This window comes from Heliangelus exortis, chromosome 2, assembly GCF_036169615.1.
Source record: "Heliangelus exortis chromosome 2, bHelExo1.hap1, whole genome shotgun sequence".
Classification (NCBI taxonomy): domain Eukaryota; kingdom Metazoa; phylum Chordata; class Aves; order Apodiformes; family Trochilidae; genus Heliangelus; species Heliangelus exortis.
In genome coordinates this window covers 52,320,633-52,344,001 of record NC_092423.1, presented here as the reverse complement: position 1 = coordinate 52,344,001, position 23,369 = coordinate 52,320,633, and the positions used below count along the sequence as shown (strand labels likewise).

The 23,369-nt window shown below is 37.8% G+C and overlaps 1 protein-coding gene across 12 annotated transcripts in view; it reads right to left on the bottom strand.

The window, feature by feature from the left end:
- The window catches only part of SUGCT (succinyl-CoA:glutarate-CoA transferase), a 330,712-nt gene that overhangs the window by 73,049 nt on the left and 234,294 nt on the right, over positions 1 to 23,369 (bottom strand). The window contains exon 14 of one of the 12 annotated variants that reach the window (XM_071736171.1): positions 13,019 to 13,049. The exons of the other annotated variants lie outside the window; for them this stretch is intronic. Coding sequence (XP_071592272.1) covers positions 13,019 to 13,049 — 31 coding nt within the window. The remainder of the gene's footprint in view (positions 1 to 13,018; positions 13,050 to 23,369) is intronic. 12 annotated transcript variants of the gene reach the window in all.

Below are 23,369 nucleotides of genomic sequence, written 5' to 3'. Positions count from 1 at the left end.
GTATGTGGGGTTGTAGGTCCCAGGGGAGGCTGGTCTGAGTTACTGAGGTCTGTGAGTATACCCAGGACCGTGGCAGAAGTAGATCTGCACTGTATACGTTTATGGTTGGTCACTTTGGAGACTGAGAATTGAACTAGAGGGACTCCCTCTCTGAGGAAGAATTGCTGTTCTCAAGGTGGTTTTTAGCATGTTTGTCTAAGGAAAATAGATCAGAGATTTCTCAATATGAGTGCAGGGAGATTAACACAATTCGCAGGGAAATGAACAGGTATTGCTGTTCCAAAAGGTTTGGAGCCATTGAGTTGAAGATTAAGTCCTGCTTCAGACCTGAGGGCTTAATCTTTTAGCCTCACTAATGGCAGAAATGGGGGGCTGTGGAAACCCAGCTAAACTAGATGAACACAGATTTTCAAAAACTGCACTTCATACTTGCTTTTTTGCAAATTTGTGCAGATGGCTGAATTATCTCAAGACGATCCAAGCTTCTCAGTTCCATCAGAAGGTACATATCTTCTCCCTGCAAAATGGCAGAGCCAGTGCCTAGGCTGGGACATGGTTGCCCATTTGATTTCTTCTGCTAGTTCAGGGCTGGGAAGAAATAAATGAAGTGACCTAAAAAGACCATTTAATCCAACTGTCTGATCACTTCAAGGATGGAGATAGGTCCTGTTTGACAAACCTGATCTTTTATGACGAGGTGACACGCTTATAGGATGAAGAAAAGGCTGTGGATATTGTTTATCTTGACTTTAGTAAAGCATTTGACACAGTTTCCCACACCATTCTTCCAGAGAAATTGGCTGCTTACATTTTGGATGGGCATACACTTTGCTGTGTTAAAAACTGGTTGGATGGGTGAGCCTAAAGAATTGTGGTCAATGGAGTTAAATCCAATTGGCAGCCTGCCACTCCTCGTGTCCTCCAGGGCTCAATACTGAGACCACTCCTCTTTAATGTCTTTATCAATGATCTGCATGAGGGGATGGAGTGCTCACTTAGTAAATTTGCAGATGACACTAAGTGGGAGTGTTGATGTTCCTGCCTGAGGGTAGGAAGAGTTTACAGCAGGACCTGGACAGGCTTGATTGATGGGCAAAGGCAAATCCCATGAGTTTCAATGAGGCCAAATGTCAGGCACTACACTTCAGCTACAACAGCCCCCCAGGCTTGGGGAGGAGTGGCTGGAGAGCTGCCCAGCAGAGAGGGACCTGAGGGTGTTGATTGACAGCCAGATGAACATGAGCCAGCAGTGTGCCCAGGTGGCCAAGAGGGCCAATGGCATCCTGGCCTCTATAAGGGACCAGTGTGGCCAGCAGGTCCAGGGAGGTGATCTTATCTCTGTACTCAGCTCTGGTGAGGCCGCACCTCAAGTACTGTGTTCAGTTTTGGGCCCCTCACTAGAGAAAGGACATTGAGCTACTAGAGTGTGCCCAAAGAAGGGCAAAGAAGTTGATGAAGGGTTTGGAGCACAGGTCTTGGGAGGAGAGGCTGAGGGAGCTGGGGTTGTCTAGCCTGGAGAAAAGGAGCTGAGGGGAGACCTTATCACTCTCTACCTCTCTACAACCTTAAGGGAGGTTGTAAAGAGGTGGGAATAGGCCTGTTCAGTGAAGTTACAAGTGATAGAACAAACAGTAATGGGCTCAAGGGGAGCTCAATGCATCAGGTTTAGATTGGATGTAAGGAAAAATTTCTTCACTGAAAAGGATATCAGACATTGGAACAGACTGCCTAGAGCAGTGGTGGCTCTAGGCACCATACCTGGAGGTATTTAAAAGTCATTTAGATATAGTGTTGAGGAATATGGCTCAGTTTAGGTTTTCTCAGTGTTAGTTTATGGTTAGACTCGATGATCTTGAAGGTCTTTTCCAACCAAGACAATTCTGTGATTCCGTTACCAAAAGTTCAAGTATAGTATTAAGGGCATTGCCCAAATGCCTCTTCAACACTGACAGGCATGGAGCATTAATCACCTCACCCAGGAAGCCTGTTCCAGGGCTGATCCACCCTCTCAGAAAAGACATTTTCTCATGTCAAGTCCAAACCTCTGCTGATGGACTTGGCACCATCTGGTGAACTTGGCACCATCTTAATTTCCTGCTGTGAAGACCTACCTATACTGATAGATGGACAGAAATTTGAAAAACAAAGTAAATAAAACCATTAGAAGATACACTCTACAGAACAACCCTTGCTTTTCAGAAGATAGAAGGATTTTTCAGTGATGTGATCCACTTTTAGTACCTACATTCTCTGTTTAGTAAAAGCCCAATATTACAGTATTTCCTTTGAGGATCAGGTCACACCTGATGCCTACTGGAATTTCATTCCCACAAAACTTCTACTTTAATTTACATATAAATAGATATAAATTGACCAGTTAAACAGTCTTTTCCTTTTTCTTCAGAACTGCATCTGTGTATCTGCAACCATTTTCTGACTCATATAATACCCCTATTTAGTTAAGACGAGTAAAATTATATATATATGATTCCCACATTTCCCCATCCTTCAACCTTATATCCAAATAATTGTTCTTTTGGAGGAGCTAAAAACTTCTGTCTTTATGTTCATGTACTACTTAGTACACTGAAGATACTACAGTTACTAGTATTCGACCAAAAGTTGCTTTTTGAAAGATGACTACTGGTCATTGCACCCAGCCCCTGCTTCAATAACAGGAATCCAGAAATTATCAAAGCACAGTTGCCACATAAAAGTAATTTACAGCTACTAACATCTACTACTGTAATGGAGTATATGACCTGATGAGGTAGTGCAGACAGTCAAAGGAAGGATTTCTCATTGGAAAAGGAACTCACATTGTGGGATTTCTTGCTCTGCCATGCATGTATGGAATGGTTTTAGAGATTAACTTTAAGACCTGCAGGCACCTCAACTACCATTAGACACTTGACTTGCAGTCTCAAGATTGCAACCAAATTGCCTTCATTGTGGGCAACAGAGAGAAAGGCACTTGCAGAGGGGGATTATGGCTCTGGTATTTGACTGTGATTATCACTATGGCATTCAGGACTGTGTACATCAGTTCCTCATCTGTAAAATGTGGGAAACACTATTTCCACATTTTTTCCAAAGAATAAAAGACACGTAGGACAGTAAAAGGTACAGGAAAGGATGTGGTGCTGTGCAAATTTCAGAACAGTGGGCACAAATCACGTGCCTTCTGACTTACAGCAGCAAAGGTGAGACAATCTGCCAAAACAAATTTGCACTGCATAATAAAATGCTCAGTATTGCTGAAATTCACTGTCATTGCTCCCGTATATCCACTGACACAGATGATCCTTATCAGTTCTTTTGTTTTTACATCTAAGAAAATATTCAAAGGCTTATAGTCACTACTCTGTGGGTTAAAGGAAAAAGCAGCAATGCATTCAGAAAATATGACCTGAATAAGTGGTTTCTGTATAAGGTATAAGGGGACAGCTCAGACGTGTGTATAACTCAGTTTTCCTTTTCAGCACTGACAAATGCTCTATCTTTAGTCAAGCCTTTTTGCGTACAGGCAGCTGACAGTTAGGGCCTGCCTGCATTCTCCCTTAATCCATCAACACATACTTGAAAAGAAAAGAGATATTCCATCTCCAGAAGAAATCTGGAGTTTTTTCAAGTAGGGCTTATGGAGATAGCTTACTTATTTGCCTTGCATAAACACGTCACTCAAGAAGACGACATCAAAGACAGCAGAGCTGTCATAAGCCTAATGCTTGCTTTTTTGTTATTATTATTGCTCAGATATCAAAGATAATGAAGTCTTTGCTAAACTTCATGAAGGTAAACCATTTTAAACTGGAATAGTTTTCAAATTAAAGGAACATAGTACCCCCATAAAAATATTTGTAAAGTTCCAGAGATGTAGGTGATACCCAAATGTAGCTTCAAGATATTTAGCTTATACTTACCTTGTCTTTGGTTATTAAACTGTAGGTGCCTAATTTTCATTGCAATTTATTATGGGAGAAAAGCAAATGGTGTAGGAATCCAATCTGCTCTCTTTGAGGTAGCTCCATAATGTAAACCAAAGTAGGGTAAACAGAGATTTGCTCCAAAAGCTCTAAAATGCTTACTTAAATGCACTCACAATTGCTTAAATGTTCACTTTAATTAAGGAGTAATTTTACAAAGAGTAGTATGTAACTGGGGACCTGGACTCTGGACATGGAGCTGTGTAGTATATCCTGGAGTTGTATGCTGATCAGCGACGAAGACAACAGATCCTGCTTCCGTTGGTGTAAACAGGAGCCAGAGCAAAACCCAAAATGTTCTGGGCAACTGCTTTTCAGTCAGGTCTTACATTTTAAGTAGTTAGTGATGAATCCGAGATGGACATTCACAGTTGTCTCTTGTAAAACTAGAGTAAATATATTTTATTCATTACCATTTATCTATTTAGGTATAAGTTCTAAGTGACAGGCTAAAGACATCCTTCAGGCATGCAGAATGTTTTCCTCTCTACTGCTATGCTGATGATGTTAGACTAATGTGACTGTCACTGAATCTGCCTGCATCTTTCTCCTGAAGTACTCATTTTCTGTTTGCAGAAGCTGTCAGAGTTTGAAACTGGCATTATATTCAGAAACAATTAGCCTTTCAAATTCCAATTAAAATAACATGCTTGGAAACATTTTAGTGCTTTTAAACCAGCTATTTCATCTCATAAAAAACATGTAATCACAGAATCATTTGAGACTGCAAACAGACAGAACAGAGAAACCCCTCAAGAATCTCATCCTAGGCAAGTTCTTGTTCTCATACCAATTTTCTAAGATGAATCAATTTAAAGGCAAGAAAAGCTGTTTCTTCTTTTCACACCAGTGGTTTTACTTTTCAGATTTACAAAGAAGTATTGTTTTTGATGGAGTATGATCCAGAAAAAAAAATGTTATTGCTATACTTGGAAATTAGACATTTATATATTGAAACACACAGCATGCACTCATTCATCAACCTCACAATACTGTACAGTATACTGTACTGTACTGAGACACCTTTAGAAATGTATTTTTCTTTTTTTGCTAATTAATGCAAAGATTTTTAAATTGATTTAGAACAACATGAAAACTGTATGTTAAAATTTGACAGTTGTGATCAAATTACAATAGAGATCTGTTAATTCTCCCCTTAATTTTTCAAATAAGTGTTAAAAATGTTTTCCAAAATCCTCACAAGGATTAACAAAAAAACACATACAAAAACCAGAGGTGTAGAAAACAGCAATTAAAATTATCATTAATAGTGTTATCAAGAAGAAAAAGAATACTAATAAAGGAATTCAGCCACATCTTAAAAATTCAATAGCATAATCCCTATTATTCTATTATTAGTTAAAAAATAATTATTAAAATGAGTTCCAGTCAAACTTTTAAACCAAATTCTCTATCACTATTAGTGTTGGCTTCCATTTATTGTGACATTGAATGGAAGTTTTAAAATCTGATATTCTGCTTTTAACACTACTGTTAATCGTTGAATGTCACCAGAGAAACTCTAAATGCTTCACAATCATATCTTCTTTGCACTGACATCTCAGAATAAAAATTATTTTAAGGTTAGCTTGATGATGGAAGAATCTTCCTCCTGTCACTACAGATCTGAGAGCATTAAAGGCATGGTCCTCATGGCATGAAGGCCATAGCTAAACTTTTTAGTGGAAGCACAGTCTCATTTTAAACTCTTGATAATGGCAGACCAACATGAGAGCTGTTTTCTCATCAGGATGTATTGGCAATCTGAGCGGAAGAGCTCAGCTCCATCATGTTTAAATATACCTGCTCGATGGGTTCTAACAGACCTAAAATTGGTTTTGTAATGGTCTTAAAAAATTCTTGAGACTTTCCTCTTATAGGCTTAATAGTTTTTCTTGTATGCAGAGTTTCAGCTATGTAGTTCTATGTACAATGTATTTCTAAAGTTGCACTTAAGCTCTGAAGAAGGATTAGTAGAGCCATCATTCTGACAAAAATAGTGGCTGTTCTCTCAGCAATCTGAGGAGTCAATAAAATGTCTGTATTGTTCTGCAGCGCTGAAATTATGAGGTCGACTGCCAGTGGTGGCACTCTCTGAGGGACAGAATGAGGATCTAGAGAAAGGGCAGATGTCCCCATGACTCCTGCTTGCTAATGCCTGCCGGTAGTTAGTTTTACCCATTAGCATGATAAGGTCATGAAGAAAGTTTATGGATGATCCAGAAATGTTTTCCTCTTATAAAAAAAAGGCTCCAGTGACATAAATAAGGACAAAAATATTAAACCTAAAACTACTTGGACAATATGTAATGAATACATTGTTTCTAAAATGGTGGCATTCAAGTATTCCCTACAAAAAGACCCAACATCAAGACTTCTTTTCTTTCCCTAGACCAATTTAACTAAAATGAGTACTTATTAAATCACACTGCTTTGCCTAAATGCTTCTTTACTTAAGCTAATTTCACTATGGAGAAAGAAAATCCTAATGCAATTTTGAAACTGTATGAATAGAGAATGTACATGCACAATTTTTAACACTTTCCATTACCGTTTGCAAATATCAATTTGCCTGTAATACAGCTTGTTTAGGAAGGACAGCACTTGTGCTAATGTAGCCTAATTAATAAGAGCCAGAATAAACTCTACTATTTTAATTCCATGAATTCTTGCAAGGTTCTTTAGAGCACTGAGGAGAGACCTGAATGGGGGGGCTAGGAAAGGAGTAAAAAACAAAGCAGGCACATGGTTTTCATTTGGGGGAGGGAGTCTGTTATGAAATTTACTTGACTGCTGCAGGCAATATTGGAGGATTAAATGGAAACTGGCTGAACCTTAGCTTCCAGTTTATAAAGAGCATTCACTCTATAAAGTTTCCTTATAGCACCTTTTTACATAATGAGCTTTAACTAAATTCTGTCAGCACGGAAAGTGGTTCATATGGTTTAAGATGTGTCTTACTTCAGGAATTCAGAAGCTTTTCCTTTCATAGGCAGAGAAGCAGGTTTAAAGGAGGGATTGACTCCTGAAACAATGGAAGATGCTGTACCTTTCCCATGCCTCATGCTTTCAGCTGACAGACTTGAACAAATCTACCATACATTGTTGATCTTGTGTGCTGCAATTATCCTTTATCTGATTATTCATATGCTATCCCTCAGTCCCTTCAGAAAGTGTGAGTTTTCCCACTGGAACTATAACTGATAAGAGAAATAGGAAGGACAAATATATAATCTGACCTAAGTTATACTTAATTATCTAAATTTTTAATCCATTTTCTTTATTTATTTTCTAGACTCAGAACAATTTGATCTATAATGGTCCTTTTTGAAATCTACTTGATCTACCAAGGTGGCTGCCTCTCTTTTTCTTTCCTCTTTCAAACTTCAAGAATTTCCAGCAGGTTCCATTTTGCTTAAGTACTACTGGATGCTACAAGAAAAAGAAAACAAGGTCACGCAGAGCCACGATTTATAGTGCCATCCCTCTGAACCATTTTTGTTGTTGTTGTTTTGAGACAAATTCAGTTCTTAATCATTATTATGATATTCAGTACCGTTGCTCTTATAGAAATACTAGAGTATGCTGTTTTCAGTCATTGTGCATCAACAAAACCTCTGTTTCCATTCTAAGTAGACAAAAAAGCTTAAAAGACTAAATTGTTCACACACATTAAGAATTTAAGTAGCTTTATCACTGCACAATATTACTGGGAAATTGAAATAATTACAATGTTCACATGTGCAACTGGCACTGAGCTTGTATTTTCAGACCATGAATTTGAAAATCAGTCAAGTAAAATTTTATTTTTCTAATCAGGATTGGTGGAGATTTTGAAGTCTCCTAGAAGGAAAGGAGTTCTTTTAGCTATGTTGTCTTTCTGCCAACAGGTCCTTTTTCAAACAATAGTTCAAATCAAGAGGATAAAAGAAATTAATTTTGGTTTCAAAGGAAGTGTTTGTTTCAGTTGGAAACCCAGTACTGATATTCATGTTCTGATAAAGTAGAATGGCTTTGGTCTCAAATGCTTCTTAGAGATGAAAGAGCAAAACCATTCTAAACTGTCCCATTCCAAAGAGCTACAAAGAAATTCAAGTACGAAGAAATTTTATTCATGTTTAAATGGTAGAGAATTCAGAATGCAGCAGAAATTGAAACCCTATTTTCACAATGGGGATGCAACTATGCAGACAGGTGATAGTGAAAACTGAATAAGCAAAAGAATGTTACAATGACACAAGTATTCTTTCTTTGTATGAAATTTTTGCAGCCAGAATTATCTCCTTGGATTCCATCACACAACTGGCAAAGTTTCTGGCATACTATGTCTGCAAAGGGGGAAAGAATCAATTTTACAAGTGTAATAAAGAATGAGATATTTACACTGTTTTCCGGTAGTAATCAGCATTATCTGATGTGCAAGTAATTTGTTGAATGCTGAAGACACTCGTGTCTGGCTAACAGTTGTTGGCTGATTTTGCTGAAAGCTGTGTGTCAGAACAGAAATCTGTTTGTGGTAAAACAGTTCGTGCAGGAAGGTAGACAGCTTGCTTCCACATACTGCACTAATGATACCTCTTCACAACAACCACATTTTCCATTTTGGACCCCTCCTCTAAGAAGTCCTAAAAGCTTTACTGAAGGAACATAGAGGGAAGAGGGCATATCCCCTCCTCAAAGTCTCAGTTTCCAAATTCATAAACTAACCAAAATGAAAACAAGATGCAAATCACTCTCTCAGCTAAATGAGTAGTTGTTTATTCTAAGCAAACTAATAACAGTACTTTGTCTTTCTTGCCCAAAGATCTCAATATCCTTCTGTATTACATAAACAAACCTCAGATAAAGTATTATCTTTCCCAAATATTTCTATTGGTTATGAAGAGATGGTGAAATGAAGGGATATGAAAGAGTAGAATGAATTGTCAAGTGTGCTGCTTTAGAGAAATTCTAGGAAAGAGCTATGGCACTAGCTAAATTCCAGCTACATCCCAGCCACCCTTTAGCTAGAGGGGTGGGTCAGCATGCAAGATAGAGAAACACAGCAAAGATGACCCTGGCTTCTTCCCAGCTCAAGTCCACCTACTGAACTTGAAAGAAGAGAAGTACCAACCACAAACCCACTAATCTATCCTTTCCCTTTTCTCTGATGCCCGGCCTGGAACAGTGATGAAGGAAACACTCATACAGTTTAAATACAGAGCTTCTTTATGCCCTGCAAGAATGCCCCTGGAGTGCATTGCAACCTAGCTCTCAACTCCACACCAGAGGCCACACAGGAACTCTATGGCACAAGCTTGAAACATCCCCAAGTTTCCTAATAAAGAGACCTAACTCCTGATCTTAATATAGTTTCTTCCTCCTTAATCCTTTATTTTATTTTCAGTAACGTGATAGATTCTAATCTACCTCATAAACCCATTAGTGCTGCATGCCAGTCCCTTGCTCATCTGCAGCAGACCGCCCTGGAGTCCTGAAACCACTTCAGATGGCACTTTTTCAAGCCACACTAATCAAAATGAAATATCTCAATTAATTATCCTTCTACAACCTGCATTCCAATCCCACTCCATAATTGACAATTACTTGCCCATTCTTCCTCACAAAGCCTGAAGTAAATTGGATAATTTTAGCATTCGTTTTATTTTGACTGTTCCTAAATTTAACGTGGGAAACTCTTTGCACACCCCCACCTCCCCTCCTTCCTGTTTTGGTAGAGCAAGTTAGTTAGTTAGAACCCATGTCTTCACAATTAAATTTTCAACAACACATCAGGAAGGTCATTGCCTCAGTTGTTTATTGATCTCATTATTACAAAAAGCATGCGGTTATGGCTATATTCCTGTCCCTCTACTGTACTTTTTCTCATGATTTTAAAATTAGCTGAACAATGTGTTCAGAATATCATATTTAATATAAAATTATATATTAAGGCCTCCTCTCCAATTTCTTCCAGACCAACATGTTGCAAAGTATTTCCCAGTTCATATTAAACACACATGAGAACATTTGCACTTATGATTAAGAATCAGCTCTTGACCTTCTAAACTTGTATTGTTCCCTGATGAATGCTCTGGTTCTAATTCCCCAGAAGGCCATGACCTGCTGTATATCCAAGGTCAATTAAAATGAAGCCATTAAAGCTTTTTCATATGAATTCAAACATGTTTTCTAAGAACTATTGGCTCAAATTTAACCCTCTGCTGTGTAAGATTTTTCTAATATGAGTTTCTGGTTATTCTGAGCAGCTGACCGTGCTGCATTTTCTATCATTCCTTGCATAAAATAGCCCTTCTGGCTTATAACCTTCCCCTTCATCATTCTGTCCTGTAATCACAAGAATGAGAAGTGTTAGAAATCTGCTCAGCCATCAAGGCCATTCGCCTGCCTGTTTCTCACAGAGCTGTTCATGCTAGAGCTTTCACAGTTTCTTTTCAGCCTCCTATGGTTTCATTTACAAGGTAGTAGGTGATACTAAACAGCTCTTTCCTTGGTATTCAACTTATGTTTTCCCTTCCAAAACCTACTGTCATCAACCATTATATGACAGTCTCCCATCTCACTTATGGGGCTTCTGCCCCATGAGTGTTTCTTCTCCTGTGTAACATCCCTATTCATACGACTCAGATGACAAATAATGCAGAAGAAAGTAAGCCAAAGAAAAGGCAAATAAGGTAAGTTACAAAAAAACAAAAGACAAATAAGGCACTAGATAGGCTCAGGCTTGGTGATTTCAGATGATATCAAGGGAGGGGAAAAAACCCCAAAAACTACAACAAGGATTCAGACCAGTACCAGCAAACATGGTTGGAAAGAAAGGGAAATAGTCAGAAGACTGTGGGAATGGAGTGTGAGTATTTAAGAGAGGCAGCTGGAGATGAGAGCTGCAAAAAGAGGGCATTCAGGGTAGAACTAGCAGAGAGTAGTGAAGATACTCTGGACAATTCCAGTCAAATAGCAGAGCTGTGGCATTATAAAAAATCTCCACTGAGCACACACAGGGAACAGTCAGCAATGTGAAGCTCAGTCAGAAATGCTATAAACCCCATTTGACAAACTGGGATACTGGGAAAAAAGATTTCTGTTATTCTATTGAGATTCAAAGGCAGAAATACTGCATCAGATTGTAATATGCTCATAGTATCAAAGAAGAACATGGAAAACTAATTATTACATGAAGCAGGATTTGGAAAGAGGGGCAAAATATCTTTTCTTAACTCAATTGATACAGCCGGAAAATGAAACAAAACCGAACCAAACCAAACCGAAACAAAAATAAATAAACACAAAAACCCCAGAAAAGCCGATAAACACACAAGGCCTTTTTTTGGAATCCAATTTTAAATATTAGATCTTTAATTGTTTTATTAATATTTTAGCAAAATATTCTTTCCAGTGTTACATCTAAAAGAAAACTCCTAGCTTGTCAAAAGTGTTACTTGACTCATTCTCTGTAGGTTTTTGTTTACATTGTGGCATCACAGAAGCTCACCAGAAAGTGCCAAAGATTTCAATGGGCTTACAACTTAACCCACTGGCCTAAGATATTTTTTAACTGTTTCGTGTTTGTACATGGATTATTCAGCTCACATGGAGATTTTAAAGTAATGTCTTAACCTGGGTTAACTAACCACCCAGAAAATCAGCCAGAATAGCTTTCCACAAAGTGAAATCAAGAGAATAAAGCTAAGCAGAAACAACATATATCAGTCTATTCAATATTGTATTTTACTTGTAGTGCACTTGAATACTAGGGATTTAATACACTAGTATTTTAAATAAGTTAGTACCTTAAGTACTAGAATTGATGAACTTTTAAAATTTGTAAATTAATAACATAGAAGTAAGAAGAATCTTATTGTGCTATCACACTGCAAGTTTGTTACAATTCAGGCTGGAAATAACACTCCTGATACTCAGGAATGTCTGTACATACTCAGCTGTTATGCAGGTGTTCAGCTAATAAAACAGAAATAGAAATTTGACAGGTAGAAAGTTACCAGATGTTTCTAAGGAAAAATTATGAGAAGAAAGGAGAAAGATAGACTGGTATAGGCAAAAGGCAATACCTACTATCTTTGCTTGCCTTGTATTTTTGAAGTTTACATGGTAAGAAGAATTTATTTTTACAGATAAAAAACAAACAAGACACTGTATTTGCAACCTATTGTATATAATTTTAGGGAAAATAGCCTAGATGGGCCTTATAAAACAGATACAAATAACTGTAGAACTTCAGCACTATAAAGCAAGTAATTTTAAAGATGGGCAATTGAGATGAAGTTCACAGTTCAGTTCAAAATGTGCTGAGTAATGCAGACATGCATGTGGCTTCAGATATTTAGCTATGGTAACCACAAGACCCATAGTGATTAATTTCATTTTTCTTGGTAAATCAGAAATAAAATTTAATAGATCCTGGATTGAAATCTGATCTCATTTATACTCACACAGCACTAGAATAACCTGACATTATCTCTGAACTTACCCTAGACTAGCACAAAATCCTACAGCTCCAGATTTCCAAGCCCTAAATCTGCTCCAAGTACAATTTCAAGAGCATAAATGTCTCATGCAGTAGCTTCTGTAAGATCTGTATAGTCTGTAACTGGGGTCCCCCAAGCACGTCTGCTGTTTCAATAGCCCTGCCTTTATCAGCCTCATCAGAGCTGCTGTCCAGCATGAGGTTGCTAACAACTATAATGAAATTATGATGCTGTAGATTTCTTTATAGTTAAAGATTTTCCACTGCTAGGCAGGTGACTGCAATTTCCATCACATCAGGACAATCACTTTAAAGAACGGAAGGAACCTTCACCCTCCCTCCTTTTCCTCTACCCCTCCCAGTTTAGGTTGCATATCACGAGCCACAAACTTTCAGAGAATACTTTGCTTCTGATTCTCAACATAACCAGTACTACAGGAAATTGAACTGCAAGACAGAAAAGCATTTTTTAAAGAAAACTCTCTTTGAAAACCTAAGCCTGGAAAACAGATCATGGAAAATGCTGTGAATAAGATCTTGATTTTACCTTTTGAACAGGGAGACGATACTATGGGTCCCTGTAAAACAGGTTTTCAGAAAAAATCCTTAAAGCAAGTAAAAATTAAGGTGTCATTTAGTTCAAGAAAACGTTGAGAAATGTATTTGAAATTGTGCACACTGCAAATTTCTAAAATACCACACCTTCATTCTTATGGCAAACTGAAAACATACAGAATTCTCTTTTATATTGTGAACTCCCTAAGCAAAAACTTGTAAGAGCAAATCCATAACTGAAATCATGTTCCTCACAAAGAAGAAATTAATCCAAACTCATGCCAAGCTTACAGCTGATGGTGTTCAGACCATCAGGTATAACTAATGTCAAAATTATTTCTTTTTTTAGTTGACTTATCAAACCACACCAAGATTTCAAGAATTATAAAGCTGGCTATCCAAGAATGATTGTAACAGTTATGGTGCCATCCATCTGCTCTTTTTGTATCTCCTATTCTAAAGAAAAGGAATTAAAACAGCTTACATTAGTGCAAGGGATGTATAAAAAAAAAATTGCAGTAGTGCAAAATATGAACATTACTGCACTGTAATATTGCAAAAACATTTATATCTTCAATTAACTGTTGTCACTGCCTGACTCTATATCATTTATTTATACTATATTTTCTTTATAGGATTAATGCAACATCTAAATTACAGAGCACAGTAACCTGGCAAAAGAATGTAACATTTTTTTTAGAATCAATCTACACCAATAAATTTTCCTGGAAGTCAATATACAGCACAGTTAACTGACAATAGGTTATCAATGACGTAGTGGTAGAATCACTCCTACCTCAACTGAAGTGACCAGGTATCTCCACACATCCCATTGAGTAAGATAATTGCAGAAAAATTTACTTTCACATTGAGAACTTACACAAAATAAACAAAGGGATTTTCCCATTTAACTGAACAACAAACTAAGGAGCTGCTAAGTTTAAGCTAAAATATGCAAGGATGAGGTGAATGAGCACAAAGTGTCTGCCCAATACTTAGCAAAAGTAATGGTCTCTGATTAATTACTAATACTTATCATAGTATCACAGAATGAATCGGTTGGAAAGGACCTTAAAGATCATCCATTTCCAACTCCCCTTCATGGGAAGAGACACCTTCCAGTAGGCCAGGTTGCTCAAAGCCCCATCAAACCCAGCCTTGAATGCTTCCAGGGGTGAGGCATCCACAGCTTCCCTGGACAACCTGTTCCAGTGTCTTACCACTTTCACACTAAAGAATTTTTTCCTAATGCCCAACCTAAACTACTCTCTTCCAGTTAAAATGCCTTCCCCCTTGTTCTATCATGACATACCCTTGTGAAAAGTCCCTGCTTTCCTCTAGGCCCCCTTCAGGTACTGGAAAAACACTATAATATCTCCCTGGCACCTTCTCCAGGCTGAACAACCCCAACTCTCCCAGCCTGTCTTCACAGAAGATGTGCTCCAGCCATCTTCATGGCCCTCCTCTGGACTCACTCCAAGACCTCCATGTCCTAGTGTTGGGGGCTCCAGAAGTAGACAGAGCACTGCAGGTGGGATCTCACGAGAGTGAAGTAGAGGGGGAAATGAACTTCATGAAAAGAGGCCATAGTACAAAAATGGTCTCTGGTATTTTGGTATCACAGCAGAGATGTAAGGTTCCTGGGTAAGTATGCTGTCCTTGAGATGGGCTTCATTCCCTCTAGAAAGCAAGTCCCATTGAAAAAGTCTCCCTCTTTTATTTTGCTGCTAACTCATATTGTATAAAACTGGCCCTTTTTTCAAGCACTCTATCTTACACTCCAAATTAATTATTTTGAAGAATAGCTAGATAAATGTGGATTACAGGAAAATAGCAACTCCATTTTCTCTTGTCCTTTAATGTATAATTCCATGAAATAATTAAATTTTAAACATTATCAAGTAGCTGGGAATATTGGTGGACATCAGTATATATTAATTTTGTAAGGTAACCGCGAGGTTTGAGTTATTATTTGCAAACTGGTTTAGCTCAGTGTTTTGGCAAAAGCAATTGGAGGACATGTATAAAACTTACATTTTCAAACCTGACTTAAAGAGTTGAGATATCCAAGATGGGGTGCCATAAATGGCTTATAATAAAAGGGTCTAATTTCCAGAAAGAAATTCCTTGGAATTTTCCCACTCTTTTCAACTAGAGTAGCCTAGAACTGATACATGGAGAATTATTATCATACTTGCATCTTTCTCTCTTATTTTAAAAAGCTTTTTTTTTCATTTATTGAGAGTGCTAAGTCCTTCACTTTTATTACACAAGTGAGCAGGATAGAATTACAGATAAATAAATCCATTCATACTACACACAGCAAGTGGTTCTGGACTAACCAAGTTCAACCATTTTAGAAAGGGAAAACTCTACAAGTATACCAAGACCATGAAAAATGGTGATCTATCCTCAACACTATTCTCAGAAGAGACTTCTTTTTCTAGATATTAATAAAAAAATCCTCAACAGATCCTACCAACCACTGAGTCAATCCTGCTTTAGTTAAACCAGTAACCTCATGAAGCGACACTTTTAAAATCACATAAAATTCTGGATCCTGGAAGTCAACAGCAAAATTTCCAATGACTTGAAGTCAGATTTTCACCTTCATGTTTACTTAATGGTATCACATACTGCACTTCTATGGGGTTGTCCTTCTGATACATGGACTGAGACCTGCTTTTTAAACATAGTTCACTTATAGGGACAACAATTTGAAGAATACAAGATTACTACATATTAGACCAAAATTCTCCTTCCTGTTTTATGTCTAGTTTTTGTGTTTGTCCTCTTAGTAAATACTTAAGCCTAGCATTTAGAGTGTTTAAAGAGTTTTAATGTTAAACAGAGTGTCTCAGCACCTCTGACATCAGAAAGGAATAAAATGTTTCTTCTTTATGTGGCAACCCTGTTTAATCCATTATGAATCTACTTTAAAGATTACTTGAATCCTGTTTTCCTGGAAAATGACCAATCAGACTATTAAAGATTTTAAAACCAATTTGCCCACAGGCTGAAATGAAAGCAAAAGGCAGAATGGCTTTGCCTGCATCAAGAGAACATTTAAAAGTTGCTTTATTTTGGTTTTTATTAAGGTGGTAATGTTTGAACAATGGTTGGAGGACATTAATAGCATCTTTTTTACAATGGAACTCCCACATCCATGAAGATTAAAATCATGTGAAGTATATGTCAAACAGGGACTGTTACAGTAATGAACACTAAAGCTGAAGGAAGCGAAAATATTAATCCCCAAAACCATGATTCTTTTTGAAGGACAGAGGAATAGAATCATAGAATGCTTTGGTTTGAAAGGGACCTTTAAAGGTCATGTAGTACAACCCCCCTGCAGTAAGCAGGGACATCCTCGACTAGATCAGGATGCTCAGAGCCACAACAAGCCTCACCTTGAATATCTCCAGGGATGAGACTCCATCAGGTTCATGTCCTTCCTGTATGGAGGGCTCCAGAGCTGCACACAGGTGAGGTCTTACTAGAGCAAAGTGGCAGAATCAGCTCTCTTGATCTGCTGGGCCACATTCCCCTTGTTGCCTTGATCCTAATTCATGCCTATAAGCTTTCAACTTGCTCATGGCTGTTGTTTAGAAACATCTCATCTCATTTCTTAACATAGTGGCAACATCTGCACCTCTTCTTCCCTTCCTGTCCCTTTTGAATAGCTTATATCAATCAATAGCCACACTCCAGCTGTAGGCTTTGTCCCACCAGCTTTCAGTAATAGCCACTATGTTGTGGCCTTCCAGTAGCACAGTAGTTTACAGCTCTTCCTGTTTGTTGCCCATGCTGCACAAGTTTGTGTAAAGGCACTTCAGCTGGGCAGTCAGAGAGATTCAGCTGGTCATTCCAGAGAGATGCTTCTTAATTCCCTTAAGGTGTTTCCCTAACATTTCCCTGTTGACTGCAATCACCTCAGGAGCTGCTTGCTTATGTCTTTGAGACATTGACTGTGCTGCTCTATCCCCATCATGCTTCAGGGCAACAGGCTGAGGGCCCTTATTAGCCCCCCATCCCACCAACCCTGGTGTGCCATCCCACAGGTTACCATATGAAGGCCTGGTGATATTATCCCCTTCCCCTTCCCATTTATTTTAGAGCCCCGTTGATCAGCCCCACGATCTGAGCAAAGACCCTCTTTCCCCCTTTGAGAAAGGTGTCTCCTGTTAGGTGTCCACAACCCTCATGCTGTGTAGGTCACACCATTCCCAAAGAATCCACTTTTGTGGTGGTGACACCAGCCATGGAGTCATATATTAATGGTCTGAACACAGTTGCTCCTTCCAATATTGCTGTCTGCAACTGAAAGAGCAGAAGAAAAGATTATGTATTCACCAGAATCTCTCACCAACTGTCCCAAGCCCCTGAAGTTTCTTTCAGTTGCTTTAGGACTACCAGACATATTGAGGAGTATTCTGCTAAACCAGAAATTCTCACTCCAACAGTAACTCATTCCTTGAAGCTTGTATATGAGAATGCAGAACAGAAGGAGTTCTACCATCACATGCCAGAACAAGTCCTTTAGAAGATTCAAACCATTTACTCAGAAAGGAATAAGAAATTCATTATTGTGCTGAGGTGGATAATGTTTACTGAGCTCTGTTCCCAGGTTCTACTTCTTATTTAAGCAAACTTCCACTGAGGGCAATTATAAAGCACATGTGAGAAAATAACTCTGGTACTGACCTCAGACCTAACCTTTTGGAAAAGTGATTCAGGATCCCTGACTCAGTGTAATGACAAAACATTACCTAAACAGGATCCCAATCTTATTCTCTGTCCTTTCAGTTTTCAAATACGATGATATCATTTAAAGCAAAATTTTCACCTGTGATGAGCCTTTTTCATACTGAGACAGAGTAATATTTTAGAATGCTGGGGAAAAAATAATACTGTATTTATATTTGTTCTGAAGCGGGTCATTCAAAAGCACAATATTACTAGGATAATATAATTTTGTCATTATGACAAATGGCGCTAGCAATTAGAAACATCTGCCGTCACAAAATACAGATAACGATAGAGGCAAATTCTCTTGCCTTCAGTTGTGAGCTCTAAATTTTGCCAAATCTCTTCTCCCTTGCACACAGGATTAGTATAGCACAGTAGCAGCAGTGAAGTGCTAACTCACTACAATCATCAGCTGCCATGATGAAGGTTACCAGATATAAAGCATCACTAGTACAAGAACCTAGAAGAACCTAACTTTCATCATCTCAGTTTGCTTTGACACATACAAGATGTACAAGAAAGATTACAATACCAGTACAACGCTGTTCCCTTCAGTACACCTTTTTTGTTATTACAATGAGAATCTCAGATGTCAACTGTTCAGCTGATTAGAGAAAGCTGCTACTGAAAACCTGCTCAATCAAGATGGGTTAAGGCTTGCTGTCTGTCAAAACTAAGTGAAACTCAAAGCCAAACTTCCATACTTGTTGGTATTAGTATGTATTTGAATCAAGCACAAAGCTAAACTAAACAACATGTGAAATACTAAGGCAAGTCTGCAATTACTGTTTTCAGGAATACAGACTGAAGAAGACATCAGGCTTTCTCATCCCTAATAAGTGTAAAAAAAAAAATCAGACCTGCACTTCAGCTGAAAATATTAGCAAATTTACTTTTAAAACAAAAATAAAGATTCTGCTTAAGAAGAAAATGCATGAAGACAAAAGAAATTTTACTGACACTGAAAGAAATACAACCACATTCCAGCATTCAGAAGCTTATATTCATTGTACATGGATATTACAGGACCAAAGCAGAGTGCAGGAATAGTTTGCATAATTCTTTAACCCATGCTTCTTGCTAGTAAAGAGAACAGTACAAACTCATATAAACGGACAACTAGGTAAGTCAGCTAAAATACTTCATCTGAAAATGTAAGTTAGTCACTGATAGGCTGGAAAATACAAAGATATATTGAATCTCTGCAATTAAAAAAAAGCCACCCTTGATGGGCATAAGTGAATTGAGGGCAGGCAGAAGATGTCAAACTCCTGTTCCTGGAGATACACATTCTCTGTTTATCCACAGAAAGGAAACCCACCCTTGATACATTGGTTCTAGCCAACTACCGCCCAGTATCAAACTTCCCATGAGCTCGTCCACAGAGAACCTTGTCAAAGGCCAAGGACATTCTCATATAATGGAAATTAACCTTTTAGACACAGCATAGTCTGGAGGTAAGCCAGGACACACAGCTGACACCACCTAGGAGACTGATGAATATTCTCCACCCATCAATGGGCAAAGGACAGACATCCGTTCCCATCCTCTTGGACCTCTGCAGTGAGAGTAGTGCTCTAAAATTACTTGAGTCCTTCCTGGAGAGGTACACACATTAAGTAGTGACAGGAAACTGTACCTCCACCACTGGACTCCTCAGACTGTGTGGACAATTACAGAAGCCAAGAACTGTGGAATTGACATTTATCCCAAATATCACATTGTTCACACACTTTTGTCTGATACCTCTACTCCACCCTCCCAACGCTTTATTTGGATAAACTTTGTATAAATTGTTCTCTGATCGGAATCAGCAGCAATATTCTGTCAGCCTGAATCAGCTAGAAGGCTTCTCTGCAATTAGTGACAATGTCAGGCCCTTTAACTCCTCAGCTCAACTAGCAGCAAGACAATATATCCAGACATGTATATTTCAGAGACTCAGAAACTCAGAAATCCCAATTGTTGGGACAGCATGTCTCCTTGGAATCAGCTGTTACACTAGATTCCCACTTAATTTCAAATCAAGTCTAGATCTTATTCTTTACAACCAGGGCACCTGATGGCCTGAGTGGCTTCAGCATTTTCTTTACAAGAATGTACTTCTGTTACATATATACATGTACATACACATAAAACCACAGGTATACATACTCTGCTCTGAATATGTATCGCTATATGATTCTGTTCAGATACCAAAAGTACTGATCTGCTACTGCAATCCAGCCATGAAGGGGAAGAGTACAGCACAAGAATTTACATGAAAGATAATACAGCCACTGACAGGACTTCTCTCAATAATTTAGTTGGACAGTATTTAGTATCATATTGTAAAATTTCATTTCAGTTTTGATCCACTTATTTACATGGATTTCTTTAACCTTTTTCTAAGTTATGTATTAAATAAAGATCACATAGCTGTTTCCAAGGAAAATAACCCCATGTATTTTTCAGGTGACTTTTTATAACAGCTTTGAATTTTTAAAACTCTCAGTCACGTCTAGATTTGCAACAGACGCTCTTGACCAGTTATTTGCAGGGAATGTCTCAATTTATCAGCTTGTGTCTAAATTTTTGATTTGGGACTGGATGATCAGGAAGACACATGGATCAGAGTGAGAACTGGTTTGCTCTTTTCAAATATAAAACACAAAACCTACAGAATAAGGGCAACAGAGGTATAACACCTGAGCATAACTGATTAATTTGGAACAGTTGATGAAAGCTAACATGATACAAAGTGAGAAGAAATGCAGTAGTAACTCCATTCAAAGAAACTGAAGGTAAAAATTCTTAACATGACAGTCTCTATACAGACCTTATATTGCCTGAACACAGAAATATTAAGCAGATCTCTGTGGATTTGTTCACTATGTGTTTTATTTTCAGAAGACACTGGAAAGGGAAGGGAAAAAATACCACAAACAATAACATAAGCAGTTGTTTTGGTTAAATTTTTTAAACATTTAAACATTTGAAGTGAGAGCACTTCAAAACACATAAGGTGAACTTAGCAAACATAAATGTAGCTTTTTTCGCTTTACTATAGGGAATATTGAAATTTATTTTTTATTTTTATAAAGGTGGCTTCTACAAATAAAGAATATATAATGGAATTTTAGAACATCTGGAAACACCTCCTGTCAGAAAGAGCTGCAATGTTGTCAAGGCTGGATAAACTTGCATGGGAATTTGGGAATTACTGGAGAACATATCTTACAGATTATATATATAATGATACTGACATCATAAATACAGCAGAGCTGTGTGAGTTTCTGAGGGATTTGGGCAGGTAGAAAGGTAATCTTACATGTGTCATTGTTTTTTTGTAGTTCTCTGGAACTGCAAAGAAAGAGAAGAGAAGAAAAGAGAAGGGCTTTACATGGAGATGTTGTACCAGTCAGCAATCTAGGAATCTACAGGATTGTATCAATCAGTGTCTATGCCTAACTCCATAGCTTTCTGTCTTGGGGTTCACAAAACTTGCAAGCAACAGAGTAGTAAGCGGTAAAAAGCAATATTTTCTTTTTCTTTTTAGCCTGATGTACAGGGACAGACAATAAATAAAGAAAATTTTGATACAGGTGTGACTAGAAGGAGAAACAGAATTCTCAATAGTAAGCTAATGAAAAAAATTACAGAGAACTTGTGTCCATATGTCAAGCATAGATGCAAAGAGCTTTTATGTGATCCCTGAACAGTGAGGTCAAAGTCCTCCTTTTTGCCAAACACAAAAGGCCAAGAAATACACATACCTGTGTCACAAGTGGGGTGACAGAACTGCATTTCCCTCACAGGGATAACCTTCCCTGATCACTTCTGAATGTGTACCTGAATGAATTCTGTGCAGGTGTGAAGGTCAGTAAATGAGAATGTAACAGGAAAATATTACCAAGCGGAAATAATACCTGGTTACCACAGATGCTTCAAACAAACGGGTTTGTTTGCTCAGCTTAAGGCTGATGGGAAATGCAAGAATAGTCATCCAAGTTATCTAGATATATAAAAAATAGTGGTAATGAGAAAAAATCCATGTACCAATAAGCAATCGGGAAATTTGATTGAGATAATTGTCCAAAATTTGGAATGATTTCTGGAGCTTGGTACCAACCCAAGGAAGCCAAAAGGCCTAATGAGTGACTCTTCCCTTCAGAACTCTTCCCCAGGTGGATGTTCTCAGGATAAAGCACATTTGTTTATTTTGTCTCTTGGTAACAGAAAATTCAATCCATCATTGGCCTCTGACTACCCATCCTGTTTCCAGCCCTGACAATATCTGGTAAACTATTGGGAGAGGTTTTTTTACCCCACACGAGAAAATAATTCTTTAAAATGTCAGTGTGATTAATAAGAGATTAATGGACTCAGTTCAGCACGTTGTCTGCTCAAATGTCACCTTTTGTGGTGTCTGGCAGTTCTTTTTTCCTGAAGAACACAGAAGGTGACAGTTGTTATCAGGCAAGAGGTGCCCAAGTACACTTTTTGGCACACAAACACAGACACTAACAATCTTTAGTTGTACAAGTTAGTAAAAAAAAAAAAAATGGTTTTATCCTTTCTGGAACAGTGTATAACTCAAGCCTTTCAGTGTTTGTGATGCTACGTTTGGCTGAACACCACTAACTCAAATGATTGTACTTGTTGCAGATCAGGTGATCATTTGTGTCAAGTTGAAGTACTGTTAGTGTTGTATGGAAAGGCTTCTTTCTTCCAGCCATAACCTGATCTTCATTAACCTTTCATATAAGTAAGGACAACTTACTTTCATATAAGTAAGGCAAGTAGAAATGTCTTCTTACAAGCCTCATACACCGAACCATCAGTCTTCCCAGGCCTCAATTCTGGCTTTATATTTGTTATTGAGGAAAAAAGCAGACAGCTATAAGCATTTCTTATATCTAAACTCTCTTGCAAAAGGCAGCATATATACTCACACCTCAGAAAAATGACTGAACCTGACTAAAAATTGAAGTCCTTCAAAACTCAGGTTATTCATACTGGATACAATCAAGAGTTCATAGAATTTAATGGCATCATTCTTTTAATACACATAATTTTGAAGAGAGAGCAAGTCTACCACCACCTAAGTTGAAGGTGAAGAATAGTCAAAATGTTCACATTATTCTGAAGGCAGAGGGAAAAAAAAAGATTAGAAGGGTCAGAAGTTATGACAGTGAAGATGACAGCTCCATTTCATGACAAATTTGGAGGTTTCATTATTTAATTATTTTTTTTATTCTGTATTGGAATGAATGCAAAATCTGTGCAATTTTCTCAAAGTTATATGGTGCTCCCTTTCTGATTGACACCTGTGCTTTATAATGAAAAAGAATTAAATGAAAGCTTCTCTCCATGTTGCCTCAGAGAGGGGGCTGTTATATAGCATATTTTTTCATGTTGATAAAGAAGTTGTATGGCCAAAAGATCCAGATTCAAACTCCCCGTTAAATAATTTTCAATACCTAAAATATAAATTAGGCTCAAAGGTTAGAATGATTGCCAAAACCAATAATTAAAGGGCACACTTTCAGTGATCCAATTTAAATTGGACCTATAACATGGACCAGACAAATAAGATTGTCCCTGTTTATGGT